The sequence below is a fragment of the Stegastes partitus genome, unplaced genomic scaffold, assembly GCF_000690725.1.
Source record: "Stegastes partitus isolate 25-593 unplaced genomic scaffold, Stegastes_partitus-1.0.2 Scaffold71, whole genome shotgun sequence".
Lineage (NCBI taxonomy): Eukaryota > Metazoa > Chordata > Actinopteri > Pomacentridae > Stegastes > Stegastes partitus.
The window spans coordinates 307,911-323,286 of record NW_007577802.1 but is presented as its reverse complement, the minus strand read 5'-3'; the positions used below and the strand labels follow the sequence as shown (position 1 = coordinate 323,286).

Below are 15,376 nucleotides of genomic sequence, written 5' to 3'. Positions count from 1 at the left end.
CTGTCCAGAATAATTCATTAGCCATTTACCGTGCTGTAGGAGTGTTTGTTTTTAGACATTTATAATTCATCAAGTTCACCATGACCTGCAGCGGTTTTCTCATTTTGAGGAGGTTTTCAAGCACGAAAATGATGCCAGTTGACAACAACTAGGTTTCCTATTTGTAGGTTGAGCCCTCAGTTCTTTTGGTTAAAATTCATATTTAACTTACAGAATTTAAAGCTAAAATTAAAAAAGATCATAGATGCTGCATATTTGTAAGTACAGCAGCATTTTAACTTCAAGTCACAGCAAAAGCTACACAGGTGCTCCTGAGTGGTCACAATAATACAGAACAGAACATATAGAACACCTAGTTAAATCATAGACCTTTCAGAAATGATTGAGCCGGTATGACAAGTTGTACAACAAAAACAAAAGTATTACTAGATAGCCTAATCCGAGTAGGATTTTGGAAATAGTTCTCTAAATATAACTAAGAAAATATCTTTTTTGAAAAGATGGGCACACTTTTCATTTCAGTCTTTAACACTCATGCCAAGGACCCAAAAAAAGACCAATTTTCACCACTTCTGAGGCAAAGTTTCAGGAGTTTTTCAGCACCTTTTAAGCCTTGATTATATTGCACATGTGCAAGGAAGTTGTTTTTGTTGTTGTCTACTGTTCTAGTCCAGTCAGAGGACTATTTCCATACATGCACAGTAGGTCGTATTTATGTATTTTGCACATGTACACTGCTGTCGAGCATGCATACTGCTGCCTCTTATAGCATAATGAAGACACACACGTGTAAAACCGTCACATGAAAACAATCCCATGTAATCATCCTCATTATGACTTTACTGAGTTTGTTTTTGTGCTGGAGGGAAAAATCAGAGAGCTGATGATCATTTATTTGGTGGTTCATTTTCTCTGGATGGACTTACTGATGAATCAGTGGTTGGTTTCAGACAAGTGAAACCACAGTACGTGCTGGAAAGTTGTGGGTGTACTACAGTGGTCACAGTGATGCAAAGTGGCAGCTGTCAGTGTTTACACATGGTGTCAATAAAGTTTGATGAAATTAATCAGTTTGGAACAACAAGCTTTATTCTGTCCAATAATGATGATTTTTGGGAGGCAGAGGGAAGTTCATTGTGACCCAGAACTTCATATTATAAAGTATTGTATAGATTTAGTTTCATATTGTACATGAAGCTACATGTGGTTCAGAAAATATAACTAACTGACGTACAAATATTTGTAAGATCTTACCCATGATATGGTGTGAATTGGCCCTATAGAAAAAAACACTGGGGCTGCAAGGTGGCGCAGTTGGTAGCACTGTCGCCTCACAGCAAGAAGGTCGCCGGTTCACGTCCCGGCAACGGGATCTTTCTGCGTGGAGTTTGCATGCAGCGTGGGTTCTCTCCAGGTTCTCCGGCTTCCTCCTACAAGTCCAAAAACATGTTGAGGTTAATTGGTGATTCTAAATCATCTGTAGGTGTGAATGTGAGTGTGCTTGGTTGTCTGTCTCTAAGTGTAGCCCTGTGATAGACTGGTGACCTGTCCAGGGTGTCCCCTGCCTTTGCCTTAAGTCGGCTGGGATAGACTCCAGGCCCCCATGACCCTAATGAGGATTAAGCGGTGTATAGATGATGGATGGATGGATGGAAATAAAACTGAATTGAAAATTATAGATTCTTAATCAATGACATGATAAGAAATATCAGTGAACATTTCTGGTTTTTATCTTTAATAGTTCCTAAGATATTGTCATTTAACTTCCAATGCTTGAAAAAACATTCTGAAAGGTGCTCAACAGGCAGTTTTTTGTTTTGTTTTAATTGTATCCCAGAACGTGCTTCTAAGGAAATTTCACAGATTTCTTAGGAAATATCTTTTTTTTTAGGATAGCAAAGCTGCAAGCAAATCAGAGATGGTCGAGCAGAACGCCTCAGATGATTTATGACGGAATAACTCAGTCGCCTTTGTATTTGTAGCCAAAGGAGTCGCCCCCTGCAGGCTGTCAGAAAGAATGCCGGTTTAAGGCACTTACACACTGACTTTACTGCTCAGACCTGGAGGCTTGGTCCATCTTTTACATACAGGTTATGTTAGAACGTCTGTACAGAATGTGACACTCAGGTGACCCCTTGTGGGAGTATCATACAAGACTGCGGCAAACCTCCACCTTTTCCATGGATGTAGCATTACTGCAAATGGGCTGAAAGAAAAACATTAACGACACCCACTTTGTCTAATTCTTCTACAAACCCTGCATTCACAGTCAAAATAAAAAGCACCAGTGCAAACATTGCTCAGCTGCTCACCCTGTATTCACTCTGACAACTAACCCAGTAACCCCTAAACATTAACCCCATTACTGCAGTGACCCCAGCTAGAATCTTAGAGCGCAAACAGTCGGTGTTTTTAACTGCTCCTGGCCTCCAGAAAAGCCTTTTCATGAGGTCAGTGCTGCACACAGCGACAGGTCTGTGGTAAGACTCTCTGACGTGTTCGCTGTAGTGTAAACAAGACGGACCTGCACACACTCTCACACTTTGTCTTTCTGCATTTGCACTCTATCTGCCCTCCCTGGTACACACATACACGTACCATTGTGCCTCCTTTAACCGGTCTATTTTGCGGCGCTCAGAGCCATTACCTCCCAGACAGACGCGATACTCGCTCCGATAATGGTCAGTTGCGTGAGCCATATAGAGTTACTGATCCCATCCTCTATACTATCTGAAAATCTGTAGCCTCTGTCAGGGCTGAAGGGGCGTTGAAAGAGCCTTTTCTTGTTCTTTCAATCCTGGCTGAATTCAGTAATGGTCCGTATTGACTCTGTGTTATATCTGCAGCGATACGTGACATGAGTCCACAGTGAAACACAAAGAAATGGCGCTGATAGGGAGCAAGTGCCGCCACGATGTCCGTTTGGCTACTTGTACATATCCAAAATAACTTAATGCAAGTGTTTATGCATATTCGTTCGTAACTTCACAACTTTACAACAAGCTGACATCTAAAAAAAAAAAAAGATATTGTGTGCTGTGCATTGATTTCTGGGCTTTCACCTTGCTCATGCTTCACTCATTTCTTTTATTCATTCTCAGTAGTAATCTGTGAAACAGCGCAGAGCTACACTGGAGAGAGGCTGCACTATGAAAGGCGTTCCTCAGTTTTCAGTTGTCGACACTTACAAATCACCCATTATGAAGAGAAAAGGTGGTGACACAGACATATGAGCAGCTTTGCATCCCTGAAGTCTGAACCGGCAGCAGCTGTTATTATTAAAGAAGCTGTCTGACCTAAAATCAGAAAACCCACATGACCGATAAGTCAGGTTTTCATGCACTGTAATATTTCCCTCATCATTTTCCAAAGGTGTTTCAAAACAGCAAGTGAGAGGCCTCCCAATTAACACTGCTGGTCATTTGAAACTGCTGTTTTACTGTGATTTCACACAGATCACAAGACTCCTAACAAGTATAACCAATCTTCCTGTAGTCAAAGTGTACAACATTCATTTTTTCTGGGCCAAGCACTGTTGCAGATTTTTTAAAGTGACCAGTCCAGCTGAATCTTTCATGTCACGTACGCATCGAACACTTCACCTCAGTATACCTCTGTAGCTGTTTGCCACAGCATGCAGTCACAGTGAACATTCTTGATGTGTTCTCTTTTTATTCTGTACCGCCCTGATTACGCAACAGTGAAGCAATGTGGACGAAAACAAATGTTTCAAAACTGCAAAAGCAAAAAAAAAGAGGCATTTTTGACTGTGATTCAAGACTACAAAAACAAACTGTAGGTGTGGTCCTGCAGTGTGTCAAAGAAATCAAGCGTTTTTTGCTGCACAGTGGATTTATTTGCATTGAAACAGCGCCCCCATGTGTTGACAAGTGTGTAGTTATTTGGTGGATAGTAGACTGTGGGTGCTGTTGCAGTGAAATGGGTTGAGCTGGACTGGACATTTTAGAGACTTGGCTTCACTTCTCTCTCTACACATCTGCACTGGAAAACCTCCAATTCTGGGTTGTACTAAAAAGGTTTCATTTTTAAACTCAGATAAATCACAGTTAACTTAAAATTATGTTGCACCAAACTAGCTTAAAATAAAGCCAGATTAAATTTGAATTTCTACTCAAACCTCAGTTTAGTTTTTACTCTAAACCTCAATTCAACTTATTTCTGTTCAAAACTTTATGTTTTGATTGTTTACTTTAAATTTGGGTTAGCAATCATCTGTTTATTGTCAGTTTAAATCAATAAACTTGAATTAAACTGAGATTAGTTTTTAATTGTGCAACTGAACTCTGCTTAATTTTAAATCTGCATTCACTCATTTTCTAAACTGTGTCTAGAACTAATCTTAGATTAAATTACTTTTTGCTGGTGCAACCCAAATGTTTAATTTCAATAGATCAGTGGAGAATTGATTGAAAATGAAGCACAACCGTCTTTTGGTTTGTAGAAAACCTGTTTTTTTAATAGAAACCAACAGCTATTGTGTGTCACAGATGGAAAATATTGTGAGCAGCGGAAACCTCCAAAAGATCATTCAGGCAGTGAGACACAAAATCTATCCACTGACACAACAGATACAAAAACCTATTAAAATAAACTTTAAATGATTACATTTATTCACACACACAACAAAAAGACTCACTGAATGAGTTTGAAATGTGTGATGCATCAGATCCCATGTTTTTCCTATTCAGTTTCTTTCTTATTAAAAGGTTATAATACAGAAAGAAACTAAATCTAACCCTGCCGTGGACACGGTTAACAGTTTCCATCTGCTTCTTCTTCCTGTGTTCAGTGTCAGTGAGCATTTCCAACCTGTATCCGGGCTGCGAGAATGTAAGCGTGAGGAGTCGCAGCATGATGTTTGAGCCCAGCCTGACCAAAGGCGTCCTGGAGGTTTTCTCTCCGGTCCACAACGCTCTGTCCACGGCCGACGAACAGGCCACGAAGGCCATCGACATCCAGCACGCCAACATCCACGGTGAGAGTTTAAACTCGAATAATACACAATACAACTGAATTCTGAGCTGTGAACATTCATGGTTAACTTTGTATTTTCAAAATAAGTTGAGATGCCATACGTGTTTCGCTCTCTGCAGGTGTGGGGGATTTCAGCGTGTGGGAGTTTTCGGGGAATCCTGTCTACTACTGCTCCTACGACTACTTTGCAGCCAACGACGTCACAGCGATTCACCTGGTTCTGTTCAGCCTCGAGGAGCCGTATGAAACCCAGCTGAGCCACATCACCTACTGGCTGAACCTGCTCAAAGCTCTCACTCTGCCACAGGACAACATCGGTGAGGAGACACCTGCCTCTGTCCTGTTCTTACTGCAACTGCAAGAAGTTATCAGTGTATTTTGTGATCCTAAAATATGTGACGATGATGATTTGGTGCAACCCAAATATGGAGCTGTTGGCTGTTGGGCAGCGTCCCACCTCTCCACAAAGGAGTTCTCACCTGCCATCTTGGTTGCTGTTTACATCCCTCCCTGGCAACACATCTGTGATGTTAACTGCATGACTCCAGTGTGTCTGTAAAACTTTCACATACATGAACAGCTGTTTATGGGAATTATTTAAGTAATTTGGAATAATATCAGTTATCCATAAAGGAAAAAAGTGTTAAGAACAGATAACCGTTGAGTCCGTTCATCATCAGTTGATGTCAAAAATTGACTGTCAATATGTTTGAAAGGGTTTCTGTGGTTTTTAGTGTATCTTTATGGGCTTTGTGTAATCAAAACATACTTGTATAAGCTGAATGACATGAATTTCACCAGACCATAACTTGTTATTAAACCTGTGTGTAGGAACATGTAGCTTTGTTCTGATGGCTGCTGAATCTGCCAGTAGTTCAAGTTCTAGTTTCTTTTTATTGGAATCTCAGCCACAAAGTGCACATTGAAGGTTCATGTCTACAGGACTGTAGTGTGACATGTTAACAGACAACAATATGAAGTGCAAACAACATATAGGCTCAGACAGGACAGTGTACATTAATAACACAATAGTAATATATGCAGCTATACATTTAAAGGTTGTGCAACAGAGCCATATTCATAGGTTGGCATAATGGAGTGTGTGGTTATATTTATATTATTGTTGTTATCATTATATCATGTATCCGAAGAAATAACAGGAAGATATAAAGTACATTTGTGTGTAAACTTAACTCACTTCTATAATGTTGTCCTCCATGACATAAATGACTGTAACTATTTAAGGCTGCAATTCATGACTTTTGTGTTTTCAATTAGTCTGTCAATGTTTTCTCAATTAATCAATTCATTTTTTGGTCTATAGAAGCCAAAAATATTCAGTTTACTGTCAAAGAGGAGGCAAGAAACTAGAAAATATTCACATTAAGGAACTAAAATAAGAAAATTTAGACTTTCCTGATAACTTGTTTATTAACCTAATAGTTTACAACTCATTCATCAATCGATTGAATGTTGCAGTTGTAATAATGTGGAGGGGGCTGTGAAGTGGGTGGGACTCGACAGTCATCTGTTTCATGTTGTCATATTATTGTTTAATTGTAAGTACCGTCAGTGAAGGTTTAAAGGTAAATGTTTAAACTTTTGTGTTTTCTTGTCTTTCTCCAGCGTTCGGAGGTCGGATCCAGCAGCCTCTCATGGTCGTCCTGGTGGCGACACATGCTGACCTGGCCGACGTCCCCAGAGCTTTTTCTGGAGAGTTCATCTACGACAAGGAGAGAGCGCTGCTCAAAGAAGTCAGGAACAGGTCAGGACTCAAACACGAGGCACACAAGATGGAGATTAGGGGTGATTTCTAATATCTGCTTCCATTTTGGATCCTATTAAGCTTCAGCAATAATTAATCTTTTATCAAACCTTTCATCTCTCCTGGTTATTTCTTATTAACAAAGATGAGCTGAATGACTATCAGCAACTTCCTCCAGCAGATTAGACCAGCTGTGGCTAGTTAGTGTTAATTTTGTGACAAAGCTTTATTCAATTTGTTCATGTGCTCTCATGAATTGAATTTCCCTTCTGGAATAAATAAAGTATTTTTCATTTCATTTCATTTCATGTCACTGACTGAACTCTGCCAACAACTGTTTATGAGTAAAAAGACAACATAACATCACTCTATTACTTCCAATGAACTGTAGTTTTGTAGTTCAACACTGTGGCAACTCCTCTCTAGAGAGACCATCAACTGGTTGCAGCACATTATGTTCAACTTTCTATTCATCAAAACACTGTTTTGAGCTCATTTAGCACACTGTTTTGAATTTTCCAGGATGACGTTCTAGCATATGCTATCAATCAGTAATCAGCTTTTCATTTCCTCTGCTGTTCAGCTTATTTTCAGGTTAAAGCTGCAGGTTATAAAAATGAATTATTCTACCTAATTTTGAGCTGATAAATTTTGTAGAAACCACTAAAGACTGAATCGTACAGGGTCTCTGAGGTGAGTGACTTCAACTGTAGTGATAAAAGCTATTCAGAAGAGTACAGATTTAATCATTTGTTCTGATACTGGATTCAGAATTTATAAAAAATCTATCAAACCCCAGCCCTAATATAGATGTTTTCTTGTTTTCGGTTTTTTTTGGAACATTTCTTTTCACTTCTCACATTGAAGAGACAGATGGTTAAAAAAATGTAGTGACTCACAGCAGGTAAAGCTTGTGCAACTCCTTGTTCTCCCAAAACTCTAAATTGGACATGCAGAGTCCAAAATTAGCATGAAGCATAAAACCACAATCAAGACATTAATGGGAAATAAAACACTCATCCTTTGATTGTATTATTTGTAGTTGCATCTGTTTGACAATTCAAAACATCTGCATGAAGCTCTTCATTATTTCTGAACAGTTCCTGGGTTTCTTTTCACCTTTTATGAAACATACATTTCTATCAGTCCTCCTTTTAAAAAGATTTTAAATGGGTTGTGTTTTCTTTTTCCAGGTTTGGGAACGACCTGCAAATCAGCGACAAGCTGTTTGTGATGGACGCCGGAGCCTCAAACTCTAAAGACATGAAGCTGCTCAGAAGTCACCTGCAGGAGCTTCGCAGCAGCGTCATCTCTGTGAGCTCCGAATTCTGTTTAACTGCTTGGAAACACTGACTTTTATTTGAACAGCATATGCACACAATGACAGCTAACAAATAAAAAACAAAAAAAAGACGATGCTCAGATGAAAACACCGTTTACTTGGTTGAAAATTAGACGGTTTTCTCAATAATCTTGAATATATAAATGAACATTCCCATTCCGCGCTCAGTTCTATTTAGTCATGGACCTAAAAATATGTAAATAATCACATTTATATTTGTTTCATGGCTTCAAAGGATAGCTTAAGTATATATTTTGAACTAGTGCCACATACTACAACATCTTTCGCCCTGATAAAGTTTCCAGTCTGTTATTTTTATGGGGATAACACAGAATTTTTACAGTGACTCATTTCTTGACGTTGCAGAGGTGTAGTCCGATGACGCTGCTGTCGGAGCGTCTGCTGGCCACCCTGCCGGCCTGGAGGAAGATGAGCGGACCCAACCAGCTCACATCATGGCAGCAGTTTGTCAGCGACGTCCAGGAGCACATCAACCCGCTGGTCAGCCAGGATCACCTCCGATCTCTGGCCCTGCAGCTCCACAGCATGGGAGAGGTGAGCGCTGGTTCACAAACATGAAGGCTTTGTGAAAGTTCTGTTTTTCTCTTTGTATCTTTACCAGCTGACCGTCCGTTTGTCAGACTCCCACCAGGGTGCGCTGTTGGTTCATGAAAACACAAAACATGTTCTCATCTGCCAATAATTACTTCAAATTGCATTCTGTTGTTCTGTTTACCAGAGTGACTCAGCTCAGGAAGTCAAATGAGGAACCAAAAGTTTCTTTATCTCTTTGCAGTTTTTTTTTACACAAATGAAGCCCATTGGTCTCTCTAGCCGGCAGTCTTTTCTTAAATTAACTGTTTCCTTTTTGGGGGAGTTTGTTTATTTACAGTCTTTTTATATTTGAATAATTATCTGTCTTTATTAATGTTTGATTAATTTCGGTTCAAATTCTCAGTTCTTCTTCTCACATTTGTTCTTTAATGCACATCTGTTGGTCCCTCTGTGTCTGAACACTTGTTCTTCATATTTCTAATTCTTTCCTTCCCTTGTTTCCTCCTTCCTTCCTCAGATCAACATCATGCAGAGTGAGACGGTTCAGGATGTCGTTCTGCTGGAGCCTCGCTGGCTCTGCAGCAACATCCTCGGCAAGCTGCTCTCTGTGGAGACGCCCAAAGCCATTCACCACTACAGGGGGCGCTACAGGCTGGAGGAGGTTCAAGCTCTGGCCCCCGAAAGCGACGTGGATGAGCTGCTACAGATCCTGGACGCCATGGACGTCTGCGCCCGCGACGTCACCAACCCCTCCATGGTGGACGTTCCCGCCCTCATCAAGACGAACGGCCTCCACCGCTCCTGGACTGAGGAGGAGGAGGAGGAGTCGCTGATCTACGGAGGAGTCCGGCTCGTCCCCGCGGAGCACCTCACCGCCTTCCCCTGTGGCCTCTTTCACAAGCTGCAGGTGAATCTGTGTCGCTGGAGCCACCAGCAGAAGCCTGAGGAGGAGGGCAGTGAGGATATCGATGGAGATATTCACCTGTGGACCAACGGAGCCAAAGTGAGCCAGGCAGGAGTGGAGGCCATGATCCTGCTGGTCAACCACGGCCAGGGCGTAGAGATCCAGGTCCGCGGACACGACTCGGAGCGGGCCAAGTGCTACACCCTGTTGGACACTGTCTGTAGTATAACAGAGAACCTGCTGGCCTCCACGCTGCCCGGACAGCTCACCGCCAAATACTACCTGAGCCCTCAGCAGCTGCGGGAACACCACGCCCCCATCATGGTCTACCAACCCAAAGATTTTTTCCGGGCTCAAGTCCAGCGGGAAACCTCGCTCACCAACACCATGGGCGGCTACCGGGAGAGCTTCAGCAGCATCCTGTCCTTCGGCTGCGCTGAGGTTTACCAGCAGGCGATTCTGGGAACGGACGTCCACATATCAGACGTCCCTCTGTTGGCCCGCAGGAAGCTCTGCCGCATGCTGGACCCTCCCGACGCTCTGGGGAAAGACTGGTGCCTGCTGGCCATGAACCTGGGCCTCACAGACCTGGTGGCCAAACACAGCAACGGGACTCCAAACGGCACCCCTGAGCTGGACTCGGACCCGGACTCCCAGCAGGCCGTGCTGCAGCCTAGCCCGACAGCGGCGCTGCTGCAGGAGTGGAGCGGGCGACCGGCCAGCACGGTGGGCGTGCTGATGGCCAAGCTGAGGGAGCTCGGCCGCCGAGACGCAGCAGACTTCCTCCTCAAAGCATCTCCCGTGTTTAGGGTCAACATGGAGGCGCTGGGTGGAGCCGCCAACGGATACCCACCCACCTGCAACGGTGGCACGTCGTACAACTCCATCAGCTCCGTCATATCCCGCTGAGGAGGCCCTCTGCGCTCGCCAAACGTCACATGTTTCCCCTTAAAACTGGACACAGACTTATGTGTGAAAGAAGTGCAATCGTTACAGAGTCCAGCTGCTCGCTCTTTAATCGCTCCATCACGTTGGCGTATGAACCAGATGTTGTGTTTGTGCTCTCCACACCTGTACAGCCGACCTTTCCTTCCACTATGAATGTTGTGAAAGAACTGAACGTCCTGAGCTCCAAAGAGGAACCCTGTGTTTTTATTCTGTTCTTAAATCTCGTCGTGCTGCTTATTAATATCCCTCCGACTCTACTGCACACTCGCTCCTCTTACAGCTAACACTCAAAAAGTTAGGAAAAGCTAAATTTATATAATCTGCACACGAAGGGATGGACGTGGCTGAAAAGACGGCAGCCTCCCGTTTGGACCTGCATCCTCATGTCCAACCCTGAGGACTGTGTGTGTTTAACACTGTACATGTAGGAGGCGGCCATCTTTACCCGCTCCATCTGTCAGTTCCATTTAACTTCATCTCCGTCCTCGCTTCTGATCTACTGACGTGACATTGGGCTGCTCAGCTTAGCGTTTAATAAATTAACAGCATTTTTTTCAGTGTGCCTTCGTGGCCTTCTACCTCCCTAAAGAGCACAAACAGTCTAGTTATAATAAAAAATAGGAGTTTGTTCCAAACATTTGAAGACCTGTGCCTTGTTCACACTAATAGTAAAATAAATTTTAAAACAAGTCTATAAGCAGGCATCTGTCAAGAGAAAGGAAAAGGCCATTTTACAGTTTACACAGGAAAAGGGTAAAAAAATGAACGCTCGGTTCATGTTGTAAGATTTTTAAAACTGAATTTCTCTCTCCAAAAAACAAGCAAACAGAGCTGTATGTTTATGAGAAAACAGAGTGTTTCTTATTAGACTCAGTGGTGAGTCGATGAGCTCTGCAGGAGCTGCAGGTCAAAGGGAAAAATTCATGTTGAACGGGTGTACTTGTGGGTTTTTAAAGCTAATCTTGAATAAATATTCCTTCATCCATCCATCTATCTATCCAAATAACACAACAGCTAAGATATTTTCTGCATTAATGTTAGGCTAATTCTTTCTTTACGGGTCCCAGAAGTTCCTCAAAGTTTTCTTTGAAGTTTAACATGAACAAACTGCAACGTCAAACTAATCCAGCACAGTTTCTGTCTCGAGTCAGGCCTAAAAGTTTATCTCAGACTTTTCTCACCCATCAGTCTTACAAGTTTCAGTTTATTTTCCCTTAAAGGTGCTAAATTCTAATTTACAAGCTCAGGCAATGCTGTAATTTCTACAGCGTGTCTTTGCAATATGTCAAACAAGCATCTCCAATTTGGGTGTGCAGTCTATTGGACAAATGTCTTCAAAAGATCTCTCTAGTTAGCTTATTGTGAAAGAATGTTTCATTTGAAACAGTTTTGTAGGCGAGTGAAATTGGATTGTCTTCTGTCAACGTCACATCTCAGACTTTTGCAAATCAGTGCGCTACTGAGTAATAGTACGTTACTTTAACCTCTCACTATGATCAGCGGTATAACAGTTTAAGAGTAATAATGAGGCCTGTTTTAATAGTTCTCAAGTCTGTTTGGACTCAATCCTGATTCAATCCTAAATTCAGCCTCAACTTAACATTTACTACAACCACAGAGAAAATGGAAACCAAAAGCGAAGGTTAATATTTGACTTATTAACTGAAAGAAACTGTACGTTGTGTTCTCACAGTTGTTTGGACTTAATGAATTTGAAATACAACTAAAAGTGAGTAAATCACCATTAGTCTGACTCAGCAGATGTTGACAGCTGGTACAAGCTGCCATTCTTTGCTTTCTCTTCCTGTTTCACTTTTATTACCTTAGCTGTGGAAAACAACCTCAGCGCTAACAATACAAAGTTTTGTTAAAGATTTGTTCCTCTCAATAAGGCAGGTGAATTATCCATATTGATGACTGTGTTTGCCACCAAAACAAGTTCTCCTATTTGGCAGGGACACCAGCGCTGCGTCCTGGGCTTAACACTCCCCAGCATGATGTAGATCGGCTTACACATATACAAACAAGCCTGAGCATTTTTGTCCCCTTTAGTAGAAGGATGATAGGTGAGTTCTGACCATTCTCCAAGGACTGGCTACGTGAGCCAATCCCCATTGACCTTAATGTTAAAATGCCAAATTTACAGCAGATATAAACATGTTTACAGCCTGGTGCATGAAACCGTTTTAGTCTCGATGATTAATTAGATTCACTCTCTAGATGAGCTGGGAGTTAGAAGGAGCAAGTTACCACCAATAGGATGACGGCTGGAGCGTCAGGAAACCTGTGGGTGACGTCACGGAGGCTTCGTCCATCTTTCTGTTATGTTAATCAATTGAACACTCTCTAGATGTTCTGGCATGAATGTTCTGAGGAAACTGTGGGACCTGTAAACTAGAGTGTCTCTCTAAATGTTTTCACTTCGTCATTTTCCATTCACACAAAGGGAACTGTAGCCATTTTTACAGAAGAGGGAGAGTTTTTTTTCTATAGTGTCTTATTGAAGAGTCCTCACTGCATATCTGCAGAGCTGCGAAGCTTTAGAGCACTGATGTTAAAAACCATCATGGCAGACAGGGTGCAGTTTGGTGCTGATCCTGCTGAGCTCCAGGGTCCAACTCAAATGGATTTTCTTTGAACAAAAAAAGTGCCACCAAAATGCTAAAAAATAAAAAAAAACATCTCGAGAGGTGACTTTTGTAATTGGGATCATTTCTAACCTTTTCTACTGAGCTGAAACCTCTCACAATCAGCAGCTTGTTACAGTAAACACTCCTGACACTGCGCATCTTCAATGCTTCCTCAACAGGTTTTGCTGCATTAGCAAACCAACGCAGGGGCGACAACAATCCAGTTACCGTCCACAGTGTCAGATTCTTTGCACAGTGGCATCGACGCCACCTCAAGCTAAATTTGAGCTCCTCTCAGTATCGCTGTCAGTGTTGGCCGGCCACGCGTGGCTTCACATCTCCTTTCACTTTGTCTTTTTATAACCTGAAGCTGCAGCTCGGCGCGGTCAGCGAAAAAGCAGGGAAGAGATGGCGTCAAGTTAGTATTGTTAGCTGAAAAGAAGAAACCTAAAAATTAAAAAAGAAAAAAAAAAAAAAGGCCAAAGGCTGCTGATGACAGAAATGTCCCAGAAAAAAGCATTTTCACTTTTGTGTCAGCTGGTATTTTCTAATGTTTGTGCCCTCACTTGGAAAACATTTTTCAGTACATATATGTGTGTTGATGTTGGGAAGAGTTTGATTCCTAAATAAAGAAGAAGTTTCGGCCTTTTTCAGAAGATGAGCTTTGTGCCAGAGTGCAGTATTTGGTGTCTGCTTCACTTCCTCCAGTGTTACCATCTGTTCGCAGCTAAACTTTTCAAATACTGTACTTCTCTCACTATTTTTGTCTCAGCCTGAACTTGCCAATCAACACAGCGAACTTGCAGCTGTGATGTAAATACTCGAGGCCTATTTCCACAAAATTCATTCTCACCTTTCTGCAGCTTTCCTTTTTTTTTTTTTTTGCCCAGACATGTTGAGGCAAAATGAATGTATGTCATGTTTTCCTAAGAATATGGTGACAGATAAAAACAAGAGGTGAGAGTTCAACATGTGTACAAAAACACGATGAAGTGAAATGTCCCCAAATTTATTTTGTTTTTCTTGAAGCTTTTGTTGACGTTGTGTATTATCATTGCCAATGTTGTGTGCCTAAAACGCACTCGTTCATTCCTCTCATATTATTATTATTATTATTATTGCCTTGTACAGATTACAAGCTGAGAAGTGATGTTTCAGAAAGGGAGGTGAATATCATGTCTGTTTCTCTTGTTTCAGGCACATTATTTTGTAAAAGCTGAGAATAATATTATCAACTTTGTCTCCATTCGGGTGTCTTTTTTCCCCTCCGGACGGTTCAGACCGAGACCCAAACAGGTGGATCTGAAGGTAAAAGATGTTTCTGCTGGACGAGGAGAGACTTCCCCCTCAGAGACTCCGGTCTAATCGCCGCATTGCACAAGTCTTTTTGTCGCTATTTATGTTACATTCTTTTAGCATGTCTTGGAATGCCATGTTCTTAGTACTTCTGACACTTTATAGTGTAATACATTTTATAATAAATTCTTTACTTAACGCCGTTGTCTGTCTGATTGAAGGCGTACGCTTTGGTATTTTAAAGGTTCCTGATGTTGCAACGAAAAAAATCCATTATTTTTAGATTTGTTTCAATGGGGGGAAAAGGCAAAAATGACCAAATCCTACTAAAATTGGAACTAATGTGGCGAAATCTGTCAAAAAAATATCCCAATAGGACTTTTTTTGCACATCAATCAGCCCTACTGGTGTTACGTCCCAACCTGGAGATTGGAAAAAAATCCAAAATGATTTAAAAATCATACATTTACTACCCAAAGCAACTTACCTCTCACACTTTTCCTTTGCAAATTAGTGAGTGAACTTGTGGAGGTAAGCGTTTTATAAATCATGAAGGTGGATGAGAAAGTGGCAGAGGAGAGGAAACGATGAACCACATCCTGCTTTTGTTATCAAAGCGATATTTCGGTAAACGTGGCGTTGATTTTTTTGAAACATGAGCTCTGAAAGCAGCTCTACAGTAAAAGCCGAGCTAGTTTAGATTCTCCTTTATTGTCATTTAGCACCGACAGAAGGAGCATGTAGCTGATGTTCGGAATGAATAATAAAGCAGTAGGATTGGCATAACTGTGATATATACAAAGTACACAGCCGCCTTGCTACAACAGCACCTAATTCATAGTATTTACAGGTGAAAGCTTGTTACAATCAGTTAAATACACAGTTTAAAAGCGACTGTAAGTGTTCTTTAATATGATTACTGCTGCAAATTCAATAAGCAG

General features: G+C 41.6%; 1 protein-coding gene across 2 annotated transcripts in view; it reads left to right on the top strand.

Annotated features, from left to right (window-relative positions):
• dapk1 (death-associated protein kinase 1) overlaps nucleotides 1-10,703 on the top strand; it is a 94,103-nt gene extending 83,400 nt beyond the window's left edge. For both annotated transcript variants that reach the window (XM_008276411.1, XM_008276413.1), the window contains exons 21-26: nucleotides 4,811-4,996; nucleotides 5,115-5,312; nucleotides 6,622-6,760; nucleotides 7,954-8,074; nucleotides 8,469-8,657; nucleotides 9,175-10,703. In XM_008276411.1, coding sequence (XP_008274633.1) covers nucleotides 4,811-4,996; nucleotides 5,115-5,312; nucleotides 6,622-6,760; nucleotides 7,954-8,074; nucleotides 8,469-8,657; nucleotides 9,175-10,470 — 2,129 coding nt within the window. In that variant the 3' untranslated portion in view covers nucleotides 10,471-10,703. The remainder of the gene's footprint in view (nucleotides 1-4,810; nucleotides 4,997-5,114; nucleotides 5,313-6,621; nucleotides 6,761-7,953; nucleotides 8,075-8,468; nucleotides 8,658-9,174) is intronic.
• The last annotated feature ends 4,673 nt before the right edge of the window (nucleotides 10,704-15,376 follow it).